General features: G+C 36.0%; 3 protein-coding genes across 4 annotated transcripts in view; all 3 read left to right on the top strand.

The window, feature by feature from the left end:
* The first annotated feature begins 4964 nt into the window (after window positions 1-4964).
* Window positions 4965-6369, top strand: LOC107714063 (C-C motif chemokine 13-like). The gene is made up of 4 exons (XM_016519768.1): window positions 4965-5062; window positions 5738-5868; window positions 6038-6161; window positions 6273-6369. The coding sequence occupies exons 2-4, from the start codon at window positions 5805-5807 to the stop codon at window positions 6367-6369; spliced, it is 285 nt and encodes a 94-aa protein (XP_016375254.1). The 5' UTR covers window positions 4965-5062; window positions 5738-5804.
* A 3377-nt stretch (window positions 6370-9746) lies between these two features.
* Window positions 9747-12579, top strand: LOC107714062 (monocyte chemotactic protein 1B-like). 2 transcript variants are annotated; one of them, XM_016519765.1, is made up of 3 exons: window positions 9747-9866; window positions 12209-12335; window positions 12442-12579. In XM_016519765.1, the coding sequence occupies exons 1-3, from the start codon at window positions 9803-9805 to the stop codon at window positions 12536-12538; spliced, it is 288 nt and encodes a 95-aa protein (XP_016375251.1). In that variant the 5' UTR covers window positions 9747-9802; the 3' UTR covers window positions 12539-12579. The 2 variants fall into 2 exon arrangements, with proteins under 2 accessions (XP_016375251.1, XP_016375252.1); XM_016519766.1 differs by lacking the exons at window positions 12209-12335; window positions 12442-12579 and adding exons at window positions 9997-10123; window positions 10236-10371.
* Window positions 12580-14073: 1494 nt separating this feature from the next.
* Window positions 14074-14631, top strand: part of LOC107714061 (C-C motif chemokine 2-like) — a 3357-nt gene continuing 2799 nt past the window's right edge. The window contains exon 1 of the mRNA XM_016519764.1: window positions 14074-14110. The gene's annotated coding sequence lies outside the window, so the exon portion shown is untranslated. The remainder of the gene's footprint in view (window positions 14111-14631) is intronic.

Genomic DNA, 14631 nt, shown 5'->3' with positions numbered 1-14631 from the left:
TACCCTACAAAAAAAAAAAAAAAAAAAAAAACATCATACAAAGACAAAAAGTAGATTCATCACTGATTCATATTTTATCTGCTTCCCTCAGACTCTGAAACTAAACAGCATGTGAATAATGAGGCAAGCATTGTTTACTTAGGCCTAATAATTGCAAAAACAACTGATCACTAGCCCAAGATTTTCCCCAGACTGTACATCATTAATAACGCAGTTCTTTTGGGGTGTTAAAATTGCTTTGTAAACCAGATGGAAAGTTTGGAAACAGTTTATGACCTTATGCGTCTGACGTACAGTGAATGGTGTTTTCAACCACATAGATTTGTGGTCATGTGTATTCTACTGTTGAACTTGAGAAGATGTAATCTTCAAATATAACAGTTTAGTTCTCTTTTCTGCCCGCAAATACACGTCATGTTGGTAATAGGAAGTGACGCTGTCCATTTTAGATCCAGATACTGTATGTATGTACGTAGCTATATCTGTGTGATTTGACCATGTAGAGGTAGTGGGACTGGGATGCAGGATTAGTTTCTGAGAAACTACAGTGGTATTTGGGTCTTTCAACCTTTTTCAGACCAAGGACCCTTTAGAGTTTAAGCCTTGCCCCTAATCACATTCTTATAATACCATATGAATGTATCTACATCCTACTTATATTGTTTACATTACTGTATATACTGTACTTGTACGCCTACATTCTAATGTTACTGAATGCATTTTATGGTAGGGAGAAAACGAAATATTTAAATGAATTTTAATTTCTTAAATTTATTTTATTTATGAAATGCTGAAAGTGTTAAATAGTTGTGGATATTAGACTACAGCTTTGGCTACAGTTTGTATGCAAATAGACCACCTTCACATTAGAGTGGATTTCAGCTTTGGGGGGGAAATAGGAAGCAAGATTAATGTGTCTGTGCAGATGCATGTGGTTTTCAGAAGTATGATGGGTGAGAAACATGTTGTTTCTGTCCTATCAGCAGCAGCACAGACTTTAGACCTATCGGAATCCAGGAGCAATTCTTAAAAAAAAAAAAAACAACAACTACCTTTCTTGGTTCTAAAACTCTTCAGTTCTTCTCGACTGACCTCTGGTGGTGGATTTTTATTTGTTAGTTAGCCATATACCTAGTGCTGTTCTGCAGTCCATTACTGCCACCTACTGATGAAAGTTTTAGGCTTTTATTTGGAAACAATATTATGTGAAAATGTTTGCCCAAGTTATGTTAGATAATACGTCCTAAATAATTTGTATTGATATTACAGTACATTTCCTACGGAAGTTCTAATCGGCCATGCAATATATATTTTTTTCCTTCTTGTTTTCTCGTTATAACGACTTAATTTTCTCGTTATCTCGACATAACGGGAGTTGTTTTCTCGTTATAACGACTTAATTTTCTCGTTATCTCGACATTAACATGTTTAAGGTCAAAGCAACACCGCAAACACAGGCGGAGCGCCTTCAGGATGCAGAACTATTCTAAAATCTTTTAGAGCTGCTTGGATTCAACTCACTTTTAATTTTCCTTTTATTTGAAAGAAAATTATATATAATTTATAATTTTTAGTAGTCATTATATGCTGTGACTGATATCATGTGCTGTTTGAAAAGAGCGTTCATGTGTAGGCCTATGTAATGTGTGTGTGTGTGTGTGTGTGTGTGCGTTATGTCGAGATAACGAGAAAATTAAGTTGTTATAACGAGAAAACAACTCCCGTTATGTCGAGATAACGAGAAAATTAAGTCGTTATAACGAGAAAACAACTCCCGTTATGTCGAGATAAAGAGAAAATTAAGTCGTTATAACGAGAAAACAACTCCCGTTATGTCGTTATAACGAGAAAACAACTCCCGTTATGTCGAGATAACGAGAAAATTAAGTCGTTATAACGAGAAAACAAGAAGGAAAAAAAAATATTGCATGGCCGCTTAGAACTTCCGTACATTTCCAGACACATAATGCTTGACTAAAAAAAAAAAAACATTTTATAGTGAATGTAAACTCACAAGTAGATCACACTTTTTTTCTTACTGCCACTAACGGTGAAAGAAAAGCTGTGCTTTTCCTATTGTTATGTTTGTATATTTTAGTTCTGTAAAACAGCTAAACTGGTGACTGAGTTATACTTTTACTTTTTACTTTTTACTTTTAGTCATTTAGCAGACACTTGTAAGAAATGGTTATAAAAAACTGAAACAGAAGTGAAACAAGTAGTAGGAAAGAGGAGAAATAAAAAGCGATACTTATTATCTGAGTATTGGCTGAGTTATACTAACTTCTCTATTAGACTAAAATGTTACTAAAGAAAAAATTGGGTTTCCTGAAGTGCTTTTTTAGTGAATCCGAAAGAAAAGTACTTTTCACATACTCACATAGTGACAAAGGAAAAGCAAAAATAAATAAATAAATAAAAAAGCTACTTTTTGTAATGTCTATTCAATGCTTTACTCATCGCGCAGCACAATAATGTTTTAAATGATCTTTTGGGGGGCATATTCTCATCTAAAGTTGATTTGTGATTAATTAGATCTCGAATTAGATTAATAGCATCTAGTGGCTAGGCTACATCATGGTATTAGATGATTTTGAATATGAGCAGGCCTCCTCAAATTAATAATTTTACATGTATTTATGTATTTTTGCATCTTGGATTGTGCCTATATATAAGGGTAGAGAAAGACAAGTTGAACTAGAATCCTAGTAATATCCCTGGAACATATCTTGTCTTTAAAATACAACCTTGTAAATAGGATTTTTAAGGATTAGAATTTATTTGCAACAATTAATGAAGCCTTCAGCCTCGACTCGACTTAAAGACTTAAAGGCAGGGTGTGTGATTTTTCAAAAAACACTTTAGAAAACTGATTCGGGCCGAATCGCAAAACAAACTTGTAGCCAATCAGCAATAAGGGGCGTGTCTACTCGTGATGTGGAGGAGAGCGCGTTCAGTGCATGGGACGGACATTAGCCGAGCCGAGCGACAGAAAGATAGAGATGGCGGATAAAAAACAAAAGAGGAAAAACGTCTGCGGAAAGATAAGGCAAGAAGTAGGACCCGTGTAAAATATTGGATCAGCTTTCCAGTGCTGGAGAGAACTCAAGGAGCGGAGGCCTGCGATCGGACCCCGAGGTTGCTTTGTTTCTTCTCAATACGTGAGTAACACCGTGTCTACAACAGCTAAAGTCTGACTACACTGGACGCGATCAAACGACCATTGAAAACCATTTGAAATTTGTGTCAGCACGTCATAAATAGAACCCGGCAGCAGTTTTCTGTCGGGATTTGTTGCGCCGCGCCGCTCACGTCCGTAGACACGGTGTAATATTGGTTTTGCTTTGTTTCACAGAACTAATCGTTGCCTGGGTTGCGTACGTATATGTGGGGCGGAGCTATCAAAATAGGGGCAAGACCCTTTTGGGGTAGGGGCGTGTTTGTTTTGGTGATTTCAAATATCAACATTGGCTACCAGAAATCACTTACTCTGCCTTTAAGACTTGACTTCGGACTTCAGATGAAAGACTTGTAGATGTGTCTGATAGATACCAATACTTGTGTTTGAAGTGTCACGAACAATGTAATCTTTCAGTTCATCAAACATTTCATTTTTTGACTGCTAAGTCAATCTGAATGAATCTGAATGAATTAAATTTGTACTTTGTAATTTGTACTCTTTCTCCTCAATTGCAGGGAGAGAGGTCTGTGTCCAGAGACTGCAGGGCGAGCAGTCTATTAATAAACAGTCTATTATAAGGGTCAAATGTTCAACTATTGTATAAATGATTTATGGGTTCAGTTTTTACTAACATATAAATGATGAAATTATCCTCATGTAGTAACATTTTTATCTTCTACTGCATACATTTTGAAAGCATTTTGAAACTTTTAATTTAAATGTATTATATTTTTTTATTTAAAAGTCAATATTAAAAGGACACTTTGATAATGGGTAATGCAAAAAATCTAATAAATAAATCTTTAAAAAATACACATGTATGCTGAGCTACAAGGCCTGCAATACTAACATGTGAGGTCTTGGGACTTAAGAAAACATGCACACAACAGAAAGTAAGTGTGCACGATTGTCCCAGGTTTGAAAAATGTCAAAAGCTCAGCACCCACTAAATCCACACCATCTCTAATACTACTTCAGAGCATCACAGTCCACAGTCACATCTAAACCTCTATTGTAAAAAAAAAATGGACTGGTATGATTTCAGTTAGACTGAAATGTTTACATGTTATTTTAAAAAGACAAATTACTATTTTAGTCAGACTCAAAATAACATTTAATTGTGAAAGGAAACCCTTAAGTATCATAATGTTTTTGTCTTAGTGTCACTAACTGCAAATGAAAAGCTGCCCTTTCCCCCTCATTACATTTGCATATTTTAATTCTGTGAATCAGTTTAACTGGTGGCTGAATTATTCTAACTTCTCTATTAGACCAACAAGTGTCACTAGAAACTAAGAGGTGGTTTTGTTTTCTTAGAGCAGGGGTTCTCAGTCTTGTTTCCAGTGGTCCAACATCTTAAGTTTAGTGGTTTAATTAAACACAACTGAATCAGTTAATCAAGGTCTTTGGGTTTACTTGTGAGGAAAGGGACCATGTTACGCACCTGATATTTGGTGACAGTGCAATTCAAATTATATTATAAAATCTTTTGCTTTTGTTCATTTAATGCTGAGCTTGACAGGCCTGAAAAGAGGAAGCTGTGTTTTCCTGAAACATATTTTCAGTGAATCAGAAAGTGAAAAACTCGGGAACATTTTCACATGAGTGACAAAGCAGAAAAATGGACGAGGAAAAGGAGGAGCTAAAAACTACTTTCATGTAATGTTGATACTCAGAAATGGGTCTATCTGGATGTATTTATGAGGAATACGTCTAAACACATCAGCTCTGAGATCTTCAAGCTCTACAGAACTTCTACTTCTACTTCTACTGAAAATAAATGAGTGATTTAATGCACCAGCTTTGTACCACGAGAGGAGCTGTGACAGAGCAGATGCAATTCTCCTGCTTCTTCATTTTCTCCTGTTATTACGCTTACAGGTGAACTCCATAAAATAAAAATGAAACCATTTAAAATAGAATGATGCTTTGACTATTGTAATAGATCGTGAATATAAACAGTGGCATTGGTGAGGTAGTCAATGATCTGTTATGTATGCAATACAGAAAAAAGTGCAGCCTTGTGCAATTTTTGGTATCAAAACACCATCAGGAAGTACTGTCTGTCAGAATACACTATTATAACATGGCTAAGCATTTCAACTATCTTGATGAAAAATGGCTTGTCATTCTGATGGCACTGATACATTCATTGATATAAATATTTACTTTTGAGAGATGAACTAAGGATTTTTAGCCATTTGGGAACCCATTGTGTGATGCTGGTTGTATGAATTGTCTTGAGAAATGCACTTGCTGGTTTGCAAATGTTAAGGATGAATTGAGAAATGTACTAAAGCGACTGAGAAAAACTGTAATATGTGAAATATAGTTGAATTGAATACTGAATACTTGTTAATACCAAATCTGTTAAGCATTCAAATGTAAACTAAAAAAGGCAATGTGAATGTAATGAAATGTAGAGGCAATAGAATTTGATTATTTTTGATACTGATGATTCTAAATTAGACTGATTGGGGTAAAAAGGGACACTGAAATAAATGAAATGAAAATGTTAAGTACTATTATATTCATTCTTTTGTAACTGTGTAAAAGAAAGCTTGAAGCTCTAAGGAACTTCCTTTTGATTCATTGCGTCAGTGTGAAGAAAGATCAATAAAGAATGAGAAGTCTGATGTGTTTGCTGTTCCTGATGCTTTTCTGCTCTGTGCAGATGACTTCAAGCGGTGAGTGCTCTTTTTCAGTTTCATTTTTGAATGAAGAAAAAATGTATTGATTTCAGATTATTTATGGTAGTTTTCATCAGGTTTCATTTGCTGCATTTGGTGATTTAAATGCTGTGATTAGTGTGATATGATTAAATGAAAACTTTTGTCTTATTTCTCCACATTTCAGCTGCCATTCATCTTGCAGCGGCACACTCAAAGTGTTGTGGAGAGTTCACTGATGTGAAGATTCCTCTGAAACAAGTGACTTCTTACTACTGGACCAGCAGCAACTGTCCCAGACGCGCTATTGTGTGAGTATCATTATCTCAGTTTCAAACTGTAAAGCCCAATCTCTATAAGACACTCCATTGAAAAACAAAAACACTTTGACCTAAATCTTATTTTAGTTTTTTTCCCATCAGGTTTCAGACAAAAGCAGGGAAAGAGTTCTGTGTTGATCCAGAGAGCACCTGGGTGAGCGGCCATGTTGCTAAAGTGGACAACAGAACAACTGTCTAAAAGAGTCTAAAACACAGTTTCTGTTTGAACTGTGCATTTCTTGTTGTATATTCAAACTATAAAGTATTTTATTTTTACAGCATAATTTATGTGATTGGGTTCAGTTGTTTTAATAAAATATATATCAATGATAAAATTATCATAATATATTCATGTTTTTATTCTCTATTCCGTACAGGTATATTAAATGTTATTAAAGTGTGTGTGTGTGTGTGTGTGTGTGTGTGTTTGTGTTTGTGTGTGAGCATGTTTATGTGGTTTATGAGGACACAAATTTGCATAATGATATGGGTATGACATAGGTATTACAATGTGAAGGTGATTTATGAGGACACTTTCTGTGTCCCCGTAATTCAAAAGGCTTAAAAAATATACTAAATGGTGTTTTTTGAAAATCGAAAAATGCACAATGTTTTCTGTGAGGGGTAGGTTTAGGTGTAGGGTTGGGGTTGAGCGATAGAAAATACAGTTTGTACAGTATAAAAACCATTTCACCTATGGAGAGTCCCCGTAAACGATAAAAAACAATGTGTGTATGTGTGTAATATTTTGAAGAAACAAAGCATTTGTTTACATATCTCAGACTATCATGAATTTTATAAATATGACTAAAAACAAATCCGTTTTAGCAGCACATTTCCCTTCTCATGTAAACTTTTGTTTACAGTATATAGCTTTTGATATACTTTTGATACATGTCTTTCATGGTACTGTCCTGCAGTCATATACTGCCATCTAATGGTGGACGTTTTCAGTCTGATAGACATTAAGGGGTCATATGATGTGATTTCAATTTTTCCTTTCTCTTTGGAGTGTTACAAGCTCTTGGTGCATAAAGAAGATCTGTAAAGTTGCAGACTAAAGTCTCAAATCCAAAGAGATATTCTTTATAAAAGTTAAGAGTCAGCCACGCCCTCCTAAAACGGCTCGTTCTAACACGCCCCCACATACCTACGTCACGATCTGGGAAGATTTGCATAACGCCGCCCAAATGTTCACGCAAAGAAAGAAGGCGTAACTTTTATTCTCGCTGTAGTATTGTTGTTGCCGCCGCCATGTCGTGAAGACGCTGTGTGTTTCGTTGTGAAAGCGAAACTACTTTATTTGGTCTTCCAAAAGAGGATGATATCCGCTTCCTGATCCGTGCTGGTCGCTGAGGAAATACAACAACTTCACGCTGTGGATCGCCGGATCGGCTTTCACAGTGGACGAAGCGGAGTCCAGCCCGGGGTCGTCACATGTGGTTCTCATTCGTCGCATCCGCCGGGCGCGCCGTTCTCGACCCCGCCGCCTCAGCTCACTCTTGCCCGGCTTCAGCTCAGGCTAAGCCGGGGCTTTCGCTCACGCTAGGCCGCTGTGTTTTTCGTTGTGAAAGCGAAACTACTTTGTTTGGCCTTCCAAAAGAGGACACGACCAGAAGTGGTTAAGTTGTATTTACAACACTGTTCCAGAACACTTCAACCCAAATATTCACATCACAGTATGGTGAGGGGCGTAACATTTCCGTCTCACGCTTGAGGTATTCGGCCAATCACAACGCACTAGATAGCTGGCCAATTAGAGCACACCTCGCTTTTCAGACCGATTAGTTTTGTAAAAATCGACGCGTTTCAGAAAGGCGGGGCATAGAGGAGAAACAATAATGTATAGTATGTGGAAAATAATGTGTTTTTTTAACCTTAAACCGCATAAACACATTGCATTACACCAAATACACAAAATAATGTTCTTTTTAGCAGCATCATATGACCCCTTTAAATGACAAAGATAAAATATGAAACTATGCTGGAATACATTAGATATTATGCAAAGTTTTCCCAAAGTATTATAGATGATAAAACCATGCAAAAAAATTATTGTCCATTGTTAGATTACAAGATTACAATTAGCAATGGACAGTTTGCATTATAATTGTATCCAAAACAAAAATAAAAAAGAGAATGTACAAAAAGTTTCTGAGAAACTGATGTTGTCTTGTGAGTTTCTAAAAGGACCTTGTAGATCTCTGCATGGATCTTTAGAAATTTCCAGAGACTCCCCTCCACTTCTAATTGTCGTGAGAAATGCACTTGCTGGTTTGTAAATGTCAAGGATGATTTGAGAAATGTATCAAAGCCAATGAGAAAAACTGTAATATGTGAAATACAGTTGAATTGAGTAATATTGAAATACTTGTTAATACCAGATCTGTTAAGCATTCAAATATGAACTAAAAAAGGCAATGTGAATGTAATCAAGTGTAGAGGCAATAGAATGTGAATATTTTTGATACCGATGATTCTAAATGAAACTGATTGGGGTAAAAAGGGACACTGAAATAAATGAAATGTCCCAATTCGTCGGTCATCCGACGTGATGTCTCCGTTCCCTCCTTCAGGGAACGAGGGTTACCATACGTAACCGAGACGTTTCTGGTGCTCTTCTGCTCTGTGCAGATGACCTCAAGTGGTGAGGGCTCTTTTTGTTAAATAAAACTTATTTTCAGATTATTTAAGTAAGTCTTAGTTTTACTTGTTGCAATTTAGTGTTGCACTTGGTGATTTGAAAATATAGATATACCAATATTCTCAAAAACTGTTGTCTTCTTTTTGTGCATGAACAAACAGATACTTCAATTTTTTTCTAATTTGGGATATTTCAGCTTTTGTACTTGATGTGGCACAATCAAAGTGCTGTGGAGAGATCACTAATGTGAAGATTCATCTGAAATGGGTGGCGTCTTACTACTGGACAAGCTGCATCTGTCCCAGACGCTAACTGCAAATGAAAAGCTGCCCTTTTCCTGTTATTATATTTGCATATTTCTATTCTGTGAATCGGTTTAACTGGTGACTGAATTAGTCTAACTTCTCTATTAGATCACAAGTGTCACTAGAGACAAGAAGTGGTTGTGTTTTCTTAGAGCAGGGGTTCTCGGTCCTGTTTCTGGTTGTTCAACTTAAGTTTAGTGCTTTAATTAAACACACCTGAACCAGTTAATCAAGGTCTTTGGGTTTATATGTGAGTAAGGGGTCAAGGTTAAGCACCTGATATTTGATGACAGCACAATTCAGATTTAATCATTAAAATCTTCAGATTTAGTTCATTTAATGCTGAGCTTGACAGGCCTGCAAAAGAGGAAGCTGTGTGTTGTTTTGCTGAAGCATGTTTGCAGTGAATCTGAAAGAAAAGTATTTGCCACATTTTCACATGAGTGACAAAACAGAAAACGGATGAGGAAAAGAAAGAGCTAAAAAAAAAAAAAACAGCTCTGATTCTGCAGTGTTGATACTCAGAAATGGATTTGCATGAATGTCTTTATGAGGAATATGTCTCCAACTATGTATATAAGAAAGTGCTCAGACATTATTCTGGACACATCAGCTGTGAGATCCTCAAGCTCTACAGAACTTCTACTGATTCTTTCTGTCATTGTGAAGAAACATCTTGAAGAATGAGAAGCCTGATGTCTGTGCTGTTCCTGGTGCTCTTCTGCTCTGTGCAGATGACTTCAAGCGGTGAGGGCTCTTTTTTTATTTTCATTTTTGAATCAAGACAAAATGTATTGTTTTCAGATTTGCATTTGGTGATTTAAAATGTGGCGACATGATCATATTGAAAAAATTGTCTTATTTCTCCACATTTTAGCTGTCATTTCAATTGAGGCAGCACAATCTAAGTGTTGTGGAGAGTTCACTGATGTGAAGATTCCTCTGAAACAAGTGACTTCTTACTACTGGACCACCAGCAGCAGCTGTGCCAGACGCGCTATTGTGTGAGTATCATCAATCTCATATCTCATTTCAAAACTGTAAAGCCAACCTCTATAAGACAACTAAAAAGCTTATTTTTAGACCTAAATCTTATTTTTGTTTTTCTCCCATCAGGTTTCAGACAATAGCAGGGAAAGAGTTCTGTGTTGATCCAGAGACCCCCTGGGTGAGCGGCCATGTTGATAAAGTGGACAAAAGAACAACTGTCTAAAAGAAGCTACACTGTTTCTATTTGATTTCATATTCAAACCTTGTGCTATTTCCAATTTGTATATAAAATATTTTATTGACAGAATAATTTATGTGATCGGGTTCCGTTTTTTTAATAAAATATCAATGATGATCATAAAGTGGTAACGTTTTTATCCTCTATTGCATACAGGTATATTAAATTTTATTAAAATGTATGCATAATGAAGAAACAAAGTATTTGTTTTAAATATCTCAGTCAGACTATCATGAATTCTATAAAAATAACTAAAAACCAAACGCATTTCCCTTCTCATGTAAGCACTAAAATACTATATACCGGGTACTTGTTATTAATAGAATTAGAAGAATTAAATATAGACAGTATATAGATTTTGGTATACTATGTCCTTCATGGCACTGTCCTGCAGTCATATACTGGCATCTAATGGTGGAAGATTTCAGTCTGATAGACTTTCAGTGACAAAGATAAAATATGAAACTATGCTGGAATACATTAGATATTATGCAAAGTTTTCCCAAAGTATTACAGATGATAAAACCATGCTAAAAATTCTTGTCGACTGTAACTATAAGATTGCAAGATTACAATTTGCAATGGACTGTTTGCATTATAAGTGTATCCTAAAACAAAAAGAAAGAAAATGTACAGAAAGTTTCTGAGAAACTCATGTTGTCTTATGAGTTTCTCAAAGGACATTGTGGATCTCCGGATGGATCTTCAAAAATTTTCAGAGACTCTTTTTTTTGGGATGCACCGATACCAATACTGGTATCGGTATCGGGCCTGATACTGAGCTCCTGTACTCGTACTTGTATTCGTACTCGTTAAAATGCCCCGATACCAAACGCCGATACCACACAGCATGTGATAAGTGCCATATTCAGACAAAGAAACACTGACAACAGACAGCAGAATGGAGTTAATAGAGATTAAAGATGTCTACGAAGTATATGTATGCAATGAATATAAAACATTCAGTATTAATGCATGTATAGCTGATGTGCGCGAGCTGGTAAGCAAATCACGCTGAGTGGATTGAGCGCGCAGGCAAATACCAAAAATAAAAGTATCGGTATCGGGCGAGTACTGGAAAAAGTGGTATCGGTGCATCCCTATCTTTTTTTCTTTTAGTCGGAAAAGTTGAATTATTGTTTTAGTCTGACTGAAAATAGCATTTTAAAGTGAATGTCTGACTCCCAAGTAAATCTGTAAATGAAAAAAAACAAAACATCTGCCCTGTTTTTTCATTACTTGTGCATATTTTAGTTCTGTGAAGAAGTTCAAATAAAAATTCAAGCCCCTGCCCCTTTAATCGCCAACACTAAAGTACACTTTCAGTCCGATCTTGGGGCCCCTGGACCGCGAGGGCATTTGTTTCACATCCTCATTGAGGGCCAAGCACCCCTAAAGTTTAATAACAGTGAGTTTACTAACTTCAATAAAACACACCTGAATCAGTTAATCAAGGTCTTTGGGTTTACTTGTGAGCGAGGGTTGAAGGTTTAGCATCTGATATTTGGTGACAGCACAATTCAGATTTGATCATTAAAATCTTCACGTTTAGCGCTGAACCTGACAGGCCTGAAAAAAAGGAAGCTGTGTTTTGTTTTCCTGAAGCACATTTTCAGTGAATTTGAAAGAAAAGTACCTTCCACTTTCTTACATGAGCAACAAAGCAGAAAAAGGATGAGCTAAAAACAACTCTCATTCTGCTCTTCTGCTCTGTGCAGATGACTTCAAGCGGTGAGGGCTCTTTTTTTATTTTCATTTTTGAATCAAGACAAAATGTATTGTTTTCAGATTTGCATTTGGTGATTTAAAATGTGGCGACATGATCATATTGAAAAAATTGTCTTATTTCTCCACATTTTAGCTGTCATTTCAATTGATGCAGCACAATCTAAGTGTTGTGGAGAGTTCACTGATGTGAAGATTCCTCTGAAACAAGTGACTTCTTACTACTGGACCACCAGCAGCAGCTGTGCCAGACGCGCTATTGTGTGAGTATCATCAACATTATCTCATTTTCAAACTGTAAAATTCAATTTGTATGAAACACTCCTTAAAAAAAAACGTGTTAACTTATTTATGTGTCTTTCCCATCAGGTTTCAGACAAAAGCAGGGAAAGAGGTCTGTGTTGATCCAGAGACCCCCTGGGTGAGCGGCCATGTTGCTAAAGTGGACAAAAGAACAACAGTCTAAAAGAAGCTACACTGTTTCTATTTGAACATATATTTGCATTTCATATTCAAACCTTGTGCTATTTCCAATTTGTATATAAAATATTTTATTGACAGAATAATTTATGTGATTGGGTTGCATTTTTTAAATAAAATATAAATGATGATCATAAAGTGGTAACGTTTTTATCCTCTATTGCATACAGGTATATTAAATGTTATTAAAATATATGCATAATGAAGAAAAAGTATTTGTTTTAAATATCTCAGTCAGACTATCATGAATTCTATAAATATGACTAAAAACAAATCGGTTTTACCAACACATTTCCCTTCTCATGTAAACACTAAAACACTATACAATTTGTGTTAACTGAATTAGCTAAATTAAATATTGACAGTATATAGCTTTTAATATACGTTCTTCGTGGTACTGTCCTGCAGCAGTTATATACTGCCATGTAATGGTGGAAGTTTTCAGTCTGATAGACTTTCAATGATAAAGATAAACTATGCTGGAATACATTAGATATTATGAAAAGTATTCCCAAAATATTATAGAAGATAAAACCTTATATTTTTCTGATTTTTGATATCCGAATACCTTGATGCAGCACAATCAAACTACTGTGTAAACATCACTAATATGAGGATTCCTCTGAAATGGGTGGCTTCTTACTACTGGACCAGCAGCAGCTATTGTGTGAGTGTCATCAAACATTATTTGCATGTGTAACGGAGTTATTTTGGTTATATTATTTTCAGTCAAAATCCCCCTTTTTCCTATTAAATATAAATGTAATTTTGTTTCTTTAATATGACTGTATCTATTATTTTATTGTTACAAGTTAAGATGTATGATTTTCAAGATTTGTTCAGGAAGTGCATTGTTACTTTAAGAGTATATACTTGTTCTCGCACCGCGCGCGCGCTTTGCCCGCTCAATTCACTTCCTTCTGACTCAGTAGAAGTAGAAGTAGAAGTAGAAGTAGAAGTTCTGAGCCGAGAGAAGTTTGTCTCGTGGTTCGTCGAGGCATTAAACGGTAATATTACTTACATTTGATGATATTCTGAATTGAAGTTGTTCCTTGCTTTGTTAAACATACCTTGTATGTGGGATTATGAAATCGTATTTGTGAATGATTGCGATTGTGAGTGAGATTAGCATATATTAGCCTGCTGTATTTACTCTACGTTTGCCAACAGGTGTTTACTTACATGAAGAGTCACAAAATTCATGTTTTCAGCATATTTCCCCATTTATGCAGGTATGTTATAGTTTCGTGTGCAATCTTTGTGATTAATTTCATGTTATGGTTATTTGTTTTGTTTTATTTTAGTTTACGATAAGCAGATTAACTCAGTGTATTTTCCTTTGTGAAATTGCCCGCTCAATTCACTTCCTTCTGAGCCGAGAGAAGTTTGTCTCGTGGTTCGTCGAGGCATTAAACGGTGTTTACTTAAATGAAGAGAGTCACAAAATTCATGTTTTCAACATATTTCCCCATTTATGCAGAAAATAAAGACAGTGCCAAGCAGTGAGCGGTCTGAAGTTTCTTTATTGAGTGACATCAACACAACGCAGAGTGGATTCCCTTACCTGGGACCCGTTACACAAACTCTTTAGCAGTTATAGGGTTCTTATAATAATTAAGGAATTCAGGTTTTAGTTAATGTGATGCTATAAAAACGGGAGTGTGACGTAATGATTGACAGCTTCACTGAGGCGCTAAAGGACTTTATCGGGATCTTCAGGAGATCTATGTTAATCTTTGAAAATCTTTATTTTTCTTTGTGCACTTCAAACACTTTTCATCGCGACACCACAAATGTCGCTCTCTTTTCTGCTGTCTTTTTTTGCGAGTCTAAAACTTTTGTTCGCGAGTTGAAAAGTTTTGCTTGCGAGTGAAGCTGTCTCTCAGTGGGCGGTCTCTACCCACCAGGATGAAAGGCCTTTTTCTATTGGTCACTCTCAATTGAGGTTACAGGTTGACCACGCCCACTACGTTTCCCCGGAATTCCCACCACTGCCGCCGCCAGTCTGACAGAAGAGCAAGCGAGGTTGTATCATGGCGAGCAACAGGTCGTTTACTGGGTAAGATAACTAATTTAACA

The sequence above is a fragment of the Sinocyclocheilus rhinocerous genome, unplaced genomic scaffold, assembly GCF_001515625.1.
Source record: "Sinocyclocheilus rhinocerous isolate Xijiao unplaced genomic scaffold, SAMN03320098_v1.1 scaffold568, whole genome shotgun sequence".
Taxonomy (NCBI): domain Eukaryota; kingdom Metazoa; phylum Chordata; class Actinopteri; order Cypriniformes; family Cyprinidae; genus Sinocyclocheilus; species Sinocyclocheilus rhinocerous.
The sequence above is the reverse complement of the archived record's forward strand: the minus strand, read 5'-3'. Positions and strand labels throughout refer to the sequence as shown.

Bases quoted from the DNA above. Each gene is read 5' to 3' on its own strand.
- LOC107714063 (XM_016519768.1), top strand. From the start codon at position 5,805: ATGAGAAGTCTGATGTGTTTGCTGTTCCTGATGCTTTTCTGCTCTGTG. The intron at 5,869-6,037 runs GTGAGTGCTCTT...TCCACATTTCAG, and splicing joins TGTGCAGATGACTTCAAGCG to CTGCCATTCATCTTGCAGCG. The intron at 6,162-6,272 runs GTGAGTATCATT...TTTTCCCATCAG, and splicing joins TGTCCCAGACGCGCTATTGT to GTTTCAGACAAAAGCAGGGA.
- LOC107714062 (XM_016519765.1), top strand. From the start codon at position 9,803: ATGAGAAGCCTGATGTCTGTGCTGTTCCTGGTGCTCTTCTGCTCTGTG. The intron at 9,867-12,208 runs GTGAGGGCTCTT...TCCACATTTTAG, and splicing joins TGTGCAGATGACTTCAAGCG to CTGTCATTTCAATTGATGCA. The intron at 12,336-12,441 runs GTGAGTATCATC...CTTTCCCATCAG, and splicing joins TGTGCCAGACGCGCTATTGT to GTTTCAGACAAAAGCAGGGA.